Genomic DNA, 14,639 nt, shown 5'->3' on the forward strand with positions numbered 1-14,639 from the left:
ACCTCACTGGATAGCAAATCACTTCACCTCACTGGATAGCAAGTCTTGATATTCCAGGTTCAGTACATATATCCTTACATACCACTTTGCCTCACTGGATAGCAAATCACTTCACCTCACTGGATAGAAAATCACTTCACCTCACTGGATAGCAAATCACTTCACCTCACTGGATAGCAAGTCTTGATATTCCAGGTTCAGTACATATATCCTTACATACCACTTTGCCTCACTGGATAGCAAATCACTTCACCTCACTGGATAGCAAATCACTTCACCTCACTGGATAGCAAATCACTTCACCTCACTGGATAGCAAATCACTTCACCTCACTGGATAGCAAATCATGATATTCCAGGTTCAGTACATATATCCTTACATACCACTTCACGTCACTGGATAGCAAATCACTTCACCTCACTGGATAGCAAGTCTTGATATTCCAGGTTCAGTACATATATCCTTACATACCACTTTGCCTCACTGGATAGCAAATCACTTCACCTCACTGGATAGCAAATCACTTCACCTCACTGGATAGCAAATCACTTCACCTCACTGGATAGTAAATCACTTCACCTCACTGGATAGCAAATCACTTCACCTCACTAGATAGCAAATCACTTCACCTCATTGGATAGCAAATCTTGATATTCAGGTTCAGTCCATATAGCCTTACATACCACTTCACCTCACTGGATAGCAAGTCTTGATATTCCAGGTTCAGTACATATATCCTTACATACCACTTTGCCTCACTGGATAGCAAATCACTTCACCTCACTGGATAGCAAATCACTTCACCTCACTGGATAGCAAATCTTGATATTCCAGGTTCAGTACATATATCCTTACATACCACTTTGCCTCACTGGATAGCAAATCACTTCACGTCACTGGATAGCAAATCACTTCACCTCACTGGATAGCAAATCACTTCACCTCACTGGATAGCAAATCACTTCACCTCACTGGATAGCAAATCACTTCACCTCACTGGATAGCAAATCTTGATATTCCAAGTTTAGTTTATATATCCTTACATACCACTTTATCTAAACACTTACGTCACATTCTGTGTATATTTTCATACTCCAAGTACACGCTTCATACCCTAAAGGGCAACCTCATTCCCATACTACGAAGTACAATATATATTCTAAGTATAACTTCATACCCTTTATGTGCTGCTTCATATATATCCAAGTACAACTTTGTGTTCCTAAAGTACAAAATTTGTACACAAAGTACAACTTCCAATGCTGAATACAACTTTACCTTTTAAGTACAACTTCCAACTCTAAATACAATTTTATCTTTTAAGTACAACTTCCAACTCTAAATACAATTTTATCTTTTAAGTACAACTTCTAACTCTAAATACAACTTTACCTTTTAAGTACAACTTCTAACTCTAAATACAATTTTATCTTTTAAGTACAACTTTTAACTCTAAATACAACTTTACCTTTTAAGTACAACTTCTAACTCTAAATACAATTTTATCTTTTAAGTACAACTTTTAGCTCTAAATACAACTTTACCTTTTAAGTACAACTTCCAACTCTAAATACAACTTTACCTTTTAAGTACAACTTCTAACTCTAAATACAACTTTACCTTTTAAGTACAACTTCCAAATCTAAATACAACTTTACCTTTTAAGTACAAATTCCAACTCTAAATACAACTTTACCTTTTAAGTACAACTTCCAATGCTAAATACAATTTTATCTTTTAAGTACAACTTCCAACTCTAAATACAACTTTACCTTTTAAGTACAACTTCCAACTCTAAATACAATTTTATCTTTCAAGTACAACTTCCAACTTCAATTACAACTTTTTTTTAGGACTTTAAATACAATATCCAATTCTTTGGAATGTAAGGTCCAATTTTAATTTCAATTTTGTAAACAAATTACAACTTCTGACTGCAAAACTATCCACTTTGTACAACTTCCAACTCTAAATTCAATTATTTTGTACAACTTCTTACTATAGGTACAACTTTCAACTATGTAACTTTATACTGTATAAGTACAACTTCCTACACTAGATACAACTACAGAATCAAAATTCAACTTTTAGTTCTAGAAAGAACTTCCAGCTTGAAGTACAACTTGCAGCTCAGAACATACAACTTTCTAACCCCAATACGACTTCTTGCTCTTAATATTAAGTGTTTGGATATATGTATGAAATGTACTATATACAGTTACATAAATATCTGCTTTCTTTTCAGTACAAATCCGAACAGCGTAGTTGTGAGAGCACCAAATTCAACTGTGATAATGGAGACCCATTCAAACATGTCCAACGTACATCCAGAGTACATGCCGTTCAACGCATTCTCTCCAGCACTTGCTGTGAAGGTAACTAAGGGAGATAACTATTTATGTATTAGATATAACCTGTCCTTTAAACAAATAAAATGCATTCTCTCCAGCACTGACTGTGAAGGTAACTGAAAGGCTAAGGAACATGACTATTTGTGTCTTATATAATGTCCTTTCTTGACAGCAACATCCCTGCTTCCCAACTCAATGGTGTTTACATGTCACAGTTGATTACAAAGTGTTGGCAGTTCACAAATAGCCTCATAACAAAGGCCTTTGAAAGATGACAGATAACTTTTATGGTTGTCATGATGATTTCATTGGTAAATATGATATGAAAGTTGACATGTTTAATGGCCGATGGTATGCTTAGTGCTTTCGTTCTTGTTTATTTTATTCTCATAAGGGAACATAATATTACAGAAGCAGAAGACTCTAAATCTTCTGAAACACCTGGTCTTGTTCTCTTTGTACTATGTCAAAGGTCTCTGTGTACATCTTTCTTTTTGTCATTTTGCCTTCATTTCAATGAATTTACGTTTCATAACAACCTTCTGTTGACATAGTTTCTTTATAGCTTTGTTATGTACAAATTGGTACACTCTCTCAAATAACCTCAACTAAGGGAGATAACTACATGTGCTACATTTGTGTCCCCAAACAATGTAGCAACTACCACTTAGGTATCTTACCTTAGGGGAGATAACTCTTCGCAAATGTTGAAATGTTAATTTTTCGATCTGGTTGTTCTTTCAGGGTAAACTAGTCTATGCAAACTATGGTACTAAGCAAGATTTTGAGGAGCTGAGTCTCATGCACATCAATGTAACAGGCACAATAGTCATCATTAAGTATGGGAAAATCCATGCGGCCAACAAGGTAAGTTTAACTTGTACAGATCTTCTCACTGTGTCTTGTGATTTATCACTTTTGAATTAACGTTCTTCATTTGATCAGTTTTAGATCTTGTCTTTGGCTAACAGAACATAATCTGATATCTTAGATAAAAGTTTCAAGAATTTTGAGTATTGCAGTTATTTCATAATTACCAGCTATATGGATGTAACTTTTGTTTATAAACCTCTACTAAATCTCAGTAATTATCTCATTCTTGTGTTCATTAAACCTAAGTTCTAATTTTGTTTGTGTTTTCTCATCAACATGCCTCAGAACAATTGACCTAGTTACTGGCCATAGACTTGTTCTGTTGACCTTTCCTCACCAGACCTCAGGACAATTGACCTAGTTACTGGCCCTAGACTTGTTCTGTTGTCCTTTCCTCACCAGACCTCCGAACAATTGACCTATTTACTGGCCCTAGACTTGTTCTGTTGTCCTTTCCTCACCAGACCTCCGAACAATTGACCTAGTTACTGGCCCTAGACTTGTTCTGTTGACCTTTCCTCACCAGACCTCAGAACAATTGACCTAGTTACTGGCCCTAGACTTGTTCTGTTGACCTTTCCTCACCAGACCTCAGAACAATTGACCTAGTTACTGGCCCTAAACTTGTTCTGTTGACCTTTCCTCACCAGACCTCAGAACAATTGACCTAGTTACTGGCCCTAGACTTGTTCTGTTGACCTTTCCTCACCAGACCTCAGAACAATTGACCTAGTTACTGGCCCTAGACTTGTTCTGTTGACCTTTCCTCACCAGACCTCAGAACAATTAACCTAGTTACTGGCCCTAGACTTGTTCTGTTGGCCTTTCCTCACCAGACCTCAGAACAATTGACCTAGTTACTGGCCCTAGACTTGTTCTGTTGACCTTTCCTCACCAGATCTCAGAACAATTGACCCAGTAACTGTTAAGTGGATTTGCTTATGATTGAGCCACCAGATATTGGCAGACTTTTCAGGGTTTGGTTCTATTTAGGAAATAAAAATATTCAGTCCTGTCCTCTATAGATTGAACCTAATTGATATTTTGATTTCTCTGTAATGAATTCCATAAAGTTAAGCGAGTAAAGTAAGTGGATTTTATGGGCCCCATAGGCCTTTTACTCTATACACAAGTAATGAATTATCAGAGGAAATTATTCCAGATATTACCTTGTTTGGAGTCACGGAGATTTAAGTGAACCCGGGGTAGAAAACGGAAATTCATTAATCCCACCCTAACATTTTCATCATCTGATTCTGTGGATCATATTTGGTTGTCATGGTAACTGCATGTCAATAAATCCAAACAAAGGCAGTCTGTCATTCAAATTCATTGTTTTTGGTCATTAACTCTACAATAGACGTGAAATCAATGCCAGGTAATTTTACAGCTGATGACTTTGAGTACTGAGGCTCCCAAGGGTTGATGAAAAAAAATTTCAGTCTAAGGTTTTAGATGAAATTTAAAACTTTGAAGTATTTTTTCTCGGTCAACAAAATAATATGTGTAGATGCTTAACCGTTTTTTGATTTTTTCAGAGAATATTTGTGATTTTCATTATAATTAAATTTCCACACAAGAAACACATTAATCAGCTTGATACTGGCCTCGGGTAAATATTTTCCTGTGTCCGATGGCTTGGAATTCATTATTTTGTCACGCAACATTTGTTTTCACCTTTTTCGGATTTTATCACACATTTTTATTGCCATGTAAATCATAAAAGGATGTGTGACCTCCTACTACTTGTAGAATCGTTAAGATTGGCTAATTCAGAATGGATATAAAACTATGACTCAGAAAAAAAACATTGATTTCTCTGCTGAACTATTTTGTTGGGTGTGTGATTCTGATGTCGTAAACTTTGTGAATAATCAAGATACTATTATTTTGCACATTATACCAATACGATTGTCTATAGAAGATTGTGTTGTCTATCAATGTTATGTTGTCTATCAATGTTATGTTGTCTATAAAAGATTGTGTTGTCTATCAATGTTATGTTGTCTGTAAAATGATGTTTTGTCTATAAAAGATTGTGTTGTCGATCAATGTTATGTTATCAATCAACATTGTGTCATCTACAAAATGTTGTGTTGTCTATAAAAGGTTGTGTTGTCTGTGTGGTTTGTAATGTTGTATGATGTGTTGCCTTTAATTTGTCATGTTATCTTTGTCAGTTTTGTTGTCAGTTTTCCCCCCTGAAGCATGATGTTGTTACCACAATATCGTCTCTCAAAGATCTGCCTTAGTGTGAGATAGTTTTCCCCCCTGAAGCATGATGTTGTTACTACAATATTGTCTCTCAAAGATCTGCCTTAGTCTGAGATAGTTTTCCCCCTGAAGCATGATGTTGTTACTACAATATTGTCTCCCAAAGATCTGCCTTAGTCTGTGATTATTCATCCTAATAATCATTTTTTTGAAACAAAAAGGATAGCAGTATTTGTTTGAAATAAATATTATCTAATTAAAGTTCTCTGAGATGGCCCGAAGGTGTTTGAATTACAGTTCCAGAAAATCTTGATATTTCCAGGTGATGTATTGATCTATTTGCAAATATAATAAAGAGTTCGGAATTCTTCCTGTAGTGAAGGGTCTTCCTTTCTTTTATCATTTTATAAAATTATTTTTTTTTTATTTATTGTATCAAATGGGCAGAAATATTTTCTTTACTGTAGAATGATGTTGTACTCTGATAATATAAAGCAGTCTGACCGCCCCGTTAAATCTTATTGAAATTCCTCTTTCTACTGTCCAATCAAATATTTTATTTTAAATTGATAAGGTTTTCAGTTTGATCTCCATGGCAACATCCCTAGCCAGATATCATCCCATTACACAAAACTTATGAATTAATGTTCTTATTTTTACATTAATAAAGATTCAATATTTAAAAAAATTCTCTCTATGGTAGTGATGTTTGTTGTCAGTTTCTCACTGAGCTGTTAGTGATGAATTTGAATTTAGATATTTGTAGCTCTTTTGATGTACGATTGGACAAACTACAATATTCTTTCATATATTTCTAACTCTTGTACTTTTACAAATGATTGATCACCATTATATTCATAAACTTGTTCGGTGAAAAATTTCCAGGCCTCCCTTGAAGAATTTGACGTGATTTGCTGCCCATGCATAGTGATTAATGAAAATTAAGCACAAAATTTTCACAGAAAACTGAACCATCATTTCTTCATGATTGTAGTGATGTCCACCATTTTATGTGCAGTATTGATTGCCCTTAATCTGTTTATAATGATTTTGTTTTTGGTGTTTTTTTCCAAAAACAGAATAGAATATCGCGCGTCATGTTCACCCATAGTGTCACCAAACAAGACACAGGAAATTCAGACGAAAGACGAGACGATTATAAGATTTCCACCGTACACAAAACATGAAGGAATATATCATTATAACAGCTGATATTGATTCTACAAATTTCTGATATCTTTCTCTTCATTGTATCAGCATCACAATTGTTTTCATTGTCTGTAGGGATGTGCATTTATCCAAGCGATCGCATTTATCTGAACAATCGCGATGCTGCTACATTATCCCTACAGAGTAGTTAGGGTACTGTACTGCTGTGTTTGATGTACGGCGTTACCACTTCTAAATGACCCTCTCGGGAGACATATGTCCCAACACACAAGCAACATATGGTAGTTTTTGTTTTATTCAATGGTACCTTTGATGTTGCTGCAGACTGAAATGACCTCTAACTTATGATGTGCAAATATTTCAAAGTTAAGATAAACTGTTTGAAAGCAGACAGTTATTAATATTTTGTATGGATAGTAGAATATAGTTTCCCATCCTTAGGTAATTTATACCCAGGAGAGCAGAGGAGACTCCCTGACTGTCTGTTGTAATATAATTTGTTTAGGGTGTGTATTTTGGACTGTCTCATGTATCAATAATGCTGTCTTGAGATAAAACAGATTGTTTGTACCAAAACAAATGGGTCACTGTGACCTATATTTATGCTGGTGAACCTTAAGATTGTACTCTTCTAGAAGTATAAAAAATTCCGTATTAAATCTTTTCTGACAATGATTTTTGAAAGGTTTGATTTTAGAAAGTAGATTAAAAGCAAAATATTGATATGTTTCTGCAATACTTTTGTGGTACAGGCATCAATAATGCTAAGTTTTCGTTTGATTTAACAAGTTTTAAACCCCATAACAACCAAAAAATGAAAATGTTTCAAAATGATATAAATCTTTTATTTCAGCGTCTTCTGGTATTGAACTTTTTTTAAGAATTTAGGTTTTGGTAGAGAAATTTTTGAGGATACTTTTCATGATTATAAAAGTGGGGATCAGTGTGCTTTATTTTTGAGTCATCTGACTTGAAGGGTCAAGATGACCTACGGCCATTGTGCATTGTCCTTCACCATGTGTCATACGTAAACTTTTTGCTTTGAAACCCTACTCCTCTTTCATACCTGGATGGATTTTAGCCAAATTTGCTCTGATGCATCAAAGGATAATTATTTCTTATAGTCAGAATTTTGATTTGACCTCAAGGAGTCGGGGGACAGTGCTGAAAAGGGGGAGGTGCTGAAATTAGATTTAAAACCTGACTCTTCCTTTCTGCCTGGGTGGACTTCAACAAGCTTTGACCTGATTCATCAGTTAGGATAGGCAATTACTTCTAATTCAGAAACTTGATTTGACCCAGAGAGACCTGGGGGTAGGCAGGGACAAAAATGGGAAAGTTAGTCAATATTTTGCTTCAAAATGCCACTCTTTCTTAATGCTTGAATGGATTTCAAACGAATTTGGTCTGAAGCATCATTAGGAGTGGAGCATCATTTCTGAACTTCAGAAAGTTGGTTCTACCCCTAGTCACTTGGGGCTGGGGCCTCAAAAGGGGAAATTAGACAATATTTTGCTTCAAAATGCTATTTCTTTTTAATGCTTGAATGAATTTCAACCAAGTTTGCTCTGAAACATCATCAAGGATGGAGATTCATTTCTTAAATTCAGAAAGTTGATTCAACCCCTAGGGATTTTAGAACGGGGCCCCAAAAGGGGAAATTAGACAATATTTTCTTCAAAACGCTACTACTTATAACGCTTGAATGGATTTAAACCAAATTTGGTCTGAAACATCATTAAGAGTGGAGAACATTTTCTTGAATTGAGGAAGTTAATTCAACCTGTAGGGACCTGTGTGTTGGCGGAGTCCCAAATGGGAAAGTTAGTCAATATTTTGCTTCAAAATGCCACTCTTACTTAATGCTTGAATGATTTTCAACCAAATTTGGTATGAAACATCATTGAAAATAAGGAATTATTTCAGAAATTCAGAAAGTTGAATACACCTAGTTAATAGAAATGACCTTGATCTGCTTGAAAGGTCAAAGAGATCAAATATGTTGAAATCTTTGAATTACTTCTTTTCAATAACCAGGGGCCAGGGATGATGATATTAGGTCTGTAGCATGCTAAAATGTAGGGCTACCAACTGTGTTTTAATATGAATGACATTGACCCACTTTCAGGTCACAGGTATCAAATGTGTTAAAATGTTTAAATGACTTCTTCTCAATAACGAAAAGGACCAGGGTGCTGATATTGGACCAAATTTCAAGGTCACAGGTGTCAAATGTGTTGAAATGCCTAAGCTACTTTTTCTCAATAACCAAAAGGCCAAGGGTCTATATATTTGACTGGTGGCTTGCTTTTTCAACAAGCAATACATCCGAGTAATGTTATTTGTGTAGTACTTGTATAAAGAATATGATTTCAAGTTTGCAGAAAATGTCTTAATGAATCAAAACGTCTTCTATATAAACTGTAGAGTAGTTGAGAAATTTATTTAAGGCCTATTGTGCTTCTTTCATTTATTTAAATAGGGCTTGATTTGTTTCCTGTCACAAAAGCAGTACAAAGTTTGATATATTACAACACAGTTTTCATTTGGAAATGACAGTCTGATATAACTAACCATGGGTCACGTTGACATTTGTTTTTTTCACCAATCTAAATCATCTTCAACATTGGCTCTATATCACAACTGCTTCTGCAAACTGTTTTCTATTGCTGTCTGAGATTTTGGTGATGAAAGTATCAACATTTCAATCTTCACAGGCAGTTGATACCCTGGTGGTATACTGTCAGTTTGCTAGTGTAAAAGAATTATCAGAAATCATGGACTTATTTGTTTCATTTTGAGCCTGACTTGCCATGGACCTGTGGGTACTGTAAATTGTCATAACAACACAAGATACAAGGGAAAAAAACCCAGCCCATCTCTCTACGTATTTCTGTATCATCTCCTCTGTCTCTCTGTCAGGATTACTTCAGCCTTTCAGTTGCTGTATCAATGACATGTAATTAAAATGTATACATTACATAAACATCAGATATCATGAGATCTGTATGTATAAAACATTTATAGAACACCTTTAGCCAAGTAGCCAAAATTCTGATCTCCTTTAAGAAAAGTTAAAAGAAGCTTATGAGAGAATGAAACTACTAGAGATTAGGTTCACAAATAGATTTGATAAGACACCTGAAAATATAAATCTCTCAGAATGCAAATGATGGAATTTATTGAACTGCTGTATAAGGTTTCATTTTGAACTTTGACCTCCTCAGGTGCGGCATGCGGAGGACAACAAGGCAGTGGGTGTGATCTTTTACTCCGATCCAGTGGACTTCGCTCATAACCAATCATCCTTGGCCCCACATACCTGGTGGCTCCCAGGATGGGCCATACAGCTCTACCATGTCCGGTACAACCTGATAGGAGACCCACTCACACCAGGCTATTCTGCTATCAGTAAGTTGTCTCCCTTCTTCCACCTGTAAAGCAATATTTCTAAGATGCTGTGATAGATTAATATTTGAATGAGAAATGGTGATTCCCAAAATTTCACGACCTCCAATCTCCTGGTACAAACTTTGAAGTCGGAGTGGATGTTTAAATTTTTAGATGTCTCATTCACGGATAGTTAAATGAAATGGTCTTTTCTTCATTAACAAATTTTATGAATAGTTACATAGAATTGTTACCCCTTCATTCACTGACAGGTACATGAAGTTATCTCCCCTTCATTTGATAGTTACATGGCATTGCCTCACCTTTATCCACAGATAAATGCAAGGCATTATATCACTCTTATTCATCGATAGTTGTTTGGCATTGTCTCCCCCTTATACAGTTAAATAGAATTGTCTCCCCTTCATTCACAGATCTTTACATGGAATTGTCTCCCTTTATACACAAATAGAAACATGGTATTGTCTCCCCTTCATCTACTTATACTTACCTGGATGTATCAGTGAGTGCTGGTAATACAAATGAAAAAAATCTTCTTTCAAAAACTGTTACTCTTTTTGAAAAAACATTGATGATGTGTAAAACAAAAAAAAAAGCAAATAGCAGTTGCTCAGTCAGTTGAGCATTGGGATTTATTGAAGTTTCAAGATGTGTGGTTCAAGATGTCAACCATCGGTAGTTTGTGTCATTCAATTTCATGCAGAAAGCTGAAACATGGCCTGACCAGGCAGTTCTGTCATTGTAGTGTTTTTCAGCAGGGCATTTTATCCCTTGTGCTCAAGATTGTATGTAATGGGCCTCCTGTATGTTGTTCTTTGAGATGACCACCAACTATTACAAGGTGACTCAGCCTTCAAGTGACCCTTACTGCTAGCAGAGCTAACAAACAAACAAAAGTGATTGATATTAGATTCAGTGCTGTGGGAGATTGTGTTATTTGGAGATGGTCGAATCCTGATGTGGTAATTATATATGTCTATGGTCCGTATCAATGTTGATTTCTCCGCTGAAAATTGATTAGTGTAGATAACTGATGGTGCCATTGTAAGAAGGAGATCAGCTTGTTCTAATGAACAGTTGGGTCGTGTTTGAGCGGCCAACAATGGGGTTAACAAAATATATCAAAACACTGAGCTTTTTAAATTACTTATATACAGTGATCAATGTACATGTGAGCCATAGATTTTGAAGAATTTTCGGACATACTTAAATTTTACATTATGGGTGGTTGTTTTTAGAACAAGGACCCATTAAGATAAATTATAGATCGATCACTGTATATAAATAAGACCCCTCTGCATGGGCATTCAGACTGGACTTAGGTCATATTAAGTTTGAGTTTGTCTAGAATATAATCTGTCTGCTGAGACCATGCGAAGTATGATTTATAATGAAAGGCAATTTGATGACCAAAATATTCAGTCCGTTTTAATTCCTTCGTTTCCTTACTTTCTGGGTTTTATTTTCAGAAAGTCCATAGTTTATGAGAAAAGACCAGACAGCTAGTTGTTGCGGATATAGAGAACCACATCCATTTGACCTCATAGGGCATGTAGCTATTAGTATCAAATTTTGTCTGGTATAGAAGTAAAACATAAAATTTCTATATCACCGAAGAATTTTCTCTCCAGATAAACTGACTGATTGCTTCAGTGTTGTAATAATTTTAGTCTTATTTATATTTCACATCAATTTCAAAACCCTGAGAGCAATATTAGTCCCAGATCGCTTATCAACCACTGTTCAGTCACAAATATCTGAGGACTCGTAAACACCTGATGTCAAATTTAGTCACAATATATATCTGAGGCCTCATTAATGATTGTTGTCTAGTTTAGTCATGAATACCAAAGGCCTCTTCAAAGTTAGTCACAATATATATCTGAGGCCTCCACAATGACTGTAGTCTAGTTTAGTCACTAATACCCGTGGTCTCATCAAAGTTAGTCTATCAACACCTGATGTAAAAGTTTCTTACATATTCAAGGCCTTAGGAATGACTGTAGTCTAGTTTATTCACTAATAACCGAGGCCTTGTTAGTCTATCAACACCTGATGTAAAAGTTTCTTACATACTCAAGGCCTCAGGAATGACTGTAGTCTAGTTAAGTCACTAATAACCGAGGCCTCGTTAGTCTATCAACACCTGATGTGAAAGTTATTAGCATACCCAAGGTCTCAGCAATGACTGTTGTCTAGTTAAGTCACTAATATTAGAAGCAACACAAAGTGTTTCAATGGAATTGATAAAAATGGTTAAATATGTCGGTTATTTAGGTCAATTGGTATTTAAAAATTCTTTAGTAAATAATGGATTAGTCACACCCACACACACAAACTTTACACAGTTATTGATTTTTAGAAGTTTGAAATCTCACTGGAGCTTTTCTAGTGGTAATTAACTCTATTCACTTGATGCTGAGGCAAAACAGAACTGTTTGATGTTAAATCACATATTGATTTGATAGTATTTTAAACACTATTCATCTCACAAAATGTCATCTTTGCCCTTTATCACAGAAGTTCTCTTGCATGTTAAAATTTCTTGGTTGCCACCTGACCTCATTGGGAAATGTTTAACACAAACCCATGTGTGATGCTTTCAAATAAAACATTTGTATGTCCTAAATTTGGTAAATCTGTATTCATTTCTCACTTTGAAAACCTGACATTACTTGGATTGACCTAAATTGACGTGATGGGTGTCAATTAAGCAGAAGACACTTAAGTCATGCATCGTTTGTTTAAAACAGAAAATTGTTCAGAAGGTGTTCTGACTTAATGAGCAGAGTCCTGTATTTGAGATTCCATTTCATGTATCAGACTAGTTCTGTATTTGAGACTCAGGTTCATATAGGGTTTTAATCAACAGTTCCTTGTTGGTACTATTGAAAACTGCCAGTTTGTCTGTAATTTAAGTAAAAGTTTGTCCAACCCTCTTTGCTAGTCCCTTGCCTCAGGCTGCCTGACTACAGGAACTGTGGATATATTATAAGACTGTTGATTTCCCAGTGGCCAGCTCCCTGGAAGCATCGTTTAGTATACAAAAATGGAAGATTGTGGCATAAATCTTCATGATTCTCATTACTGTGTGAAAGCAGTAGACCCCAAACAGGTGTAAATCGACCCGAAGAGACTCCACGGGCCAGCCAGCCACTTAAACAAAAGTTAAAACAGTATGTTTGTGGTACGGTAAAATTTGTGATTTATACTGGCCTGAAGTTTATAATGGGTGTTTAAGAGGAAATAAAATCTCATTCCTGCAAAACAAAGTGTCTCCAAAAGACTAGACTGAAATTGAGATAACTGGGAAGAGGAATTGGTCGGAATTTTGCCAGAAATACAACTAGAATAACTGGCACTGCAAGTTTAATATGGTGTTTTACAGCAGGGACAGTCTTCTGAATCACCAGGTCAACAAGGTATCTGATATTTATTGTAAAACAAATCTTCACTAATATTAGCTTTTCATTGTTCAATCGGGTAAACTTCATCTTTCAATTGAATTTTGTCGTCCAAGTCTAAATAATTTTTTTAAGTCGCATTCATAATACCTGAACATGAACCTCCCTATTAATGTAACCACATTCTCAATATCTCAACATCAGCCTCCCTTTGGAGTGTGAGCCAGTCATCTGTCACATTCTCAATATTTTGACATGAACCTCTGTCTGTCACTGTACATCATGCATAAACTTCTTCTTTAAAACCCTACTCCTTTTTCATACCTGGGTGGATTTCAACCAGATTTGGTCTGATGCATCATTGGGTGAGGGTAATCATTTCCTGTGTTCAGAATTTTGATTTGACCTGAAGAGTTGAGGCACTTGGCCCCCTAGGGGGAGGTGTTGAAATTAGATATAAAACCTTACTCCTCCTTTCTGCCTGGGTGGATTTCAACAAACTTTGTCCTGATTCATCAGTTAGGGAAGGCAATTATATATTTTGCTTCAAAATGCTACTCCTTTTTAGTCCTTGTGAATTTCAACTAAATTTTGTGTGAGACATCACTGACAGTGGAGAATCATTTCAGAAAGTTGATTCAATTCCTAGGTACCTAAGGGCAGGCTCCCAAAAGGGGAAATTGGTCAATATTTTACTTCAAAACACTACTCCTTTTTAATGCTTAAATGGATTACAACCAAATTTGGTCTGAAACATCATTGAGAGTTGAGAATTATATCTTAAATTCAGAAAAATGATTTTACCCCTAGTTAGCCCACCATTATCAGATTATGTGCTTTTCAAATTGCCCTACATCAATTTTTGTTATTGCTATTTCTTCAGAAGTGCTTGATGGATCTCTTTCAAATTTAATATGAAGGTTTCCTTTGGTTTTAGTTGTGCCAATATGGCTGACAAGCAGCCATCTTGAATTTTTTCAATGAACTTTGTTATCACTATCACTTGAAAAGTACTGGATAGTTTACGTTTTTACTTTCACAAATGTCTTATGTAGGTTTCCCCATTGTCCCTGGTTGTGCCCGTTTGATTTTGGGTCTGATCAGAAAAAAAAAATGTCCTACAGGCATCCATCTTGGATTTTGACATTGAAAGTAGCACATGATAGGATGTAGGACGACAAACGATTGATATGAATGACATTGACCCACTTTTAAG

The 14,639-nt window shown here is 35.6% G+C and overlaps 1 protein-coding gene across 1 annotated transcript in view; it reads left to right on the plus strand.

The window, feature by feature from the left end:
• LOC132552341 (putative N-acetylated-alpha-linked acidic dipeptidase) overlaps positions 1 to 14,639 on the plus strand; it is a 71,703-nt gene that overhangs the window by 29,906 nt on the left and 27,158 nt on the right. Inside the window, exons 5-7 of the mRNA XM_060216500.1 lie at positions 2,246 to 2,375; positions 3,096 to 3,218; positions 9,836 to 10,019. Coding sequence (XP_060072483.1) covers positions 2,246 to 2,375; positions 3,096 to 3,218; positions 9,836 to 10,019 — 437 coding nt within the window. The remainder of the gene's footprint in view (positions 1 to 2,245; positions 2,376 to 3,095; positions 3,219 to 9,835; positions 10,020 to 14,639) is intronic.

The sequence above is a fragment of the Ylistrum balloti genome, unplaced genomic scaffold, assembly GCF_031769215.1.
Source record: "Ylistrum balloti isolate Yb309-2 unplaced genomic scaffold, AGI_CSIRO_Ybal_v1 Utg370244, whole genome shotgun sequence".
In the NCBI taxonomy this organism is placed as follows: Eukaryota; Metazoa; Mollusca; class Bivalvia; order Pectinida; family Pectinidae; genus Ylistrum; species Ylistrum balloti.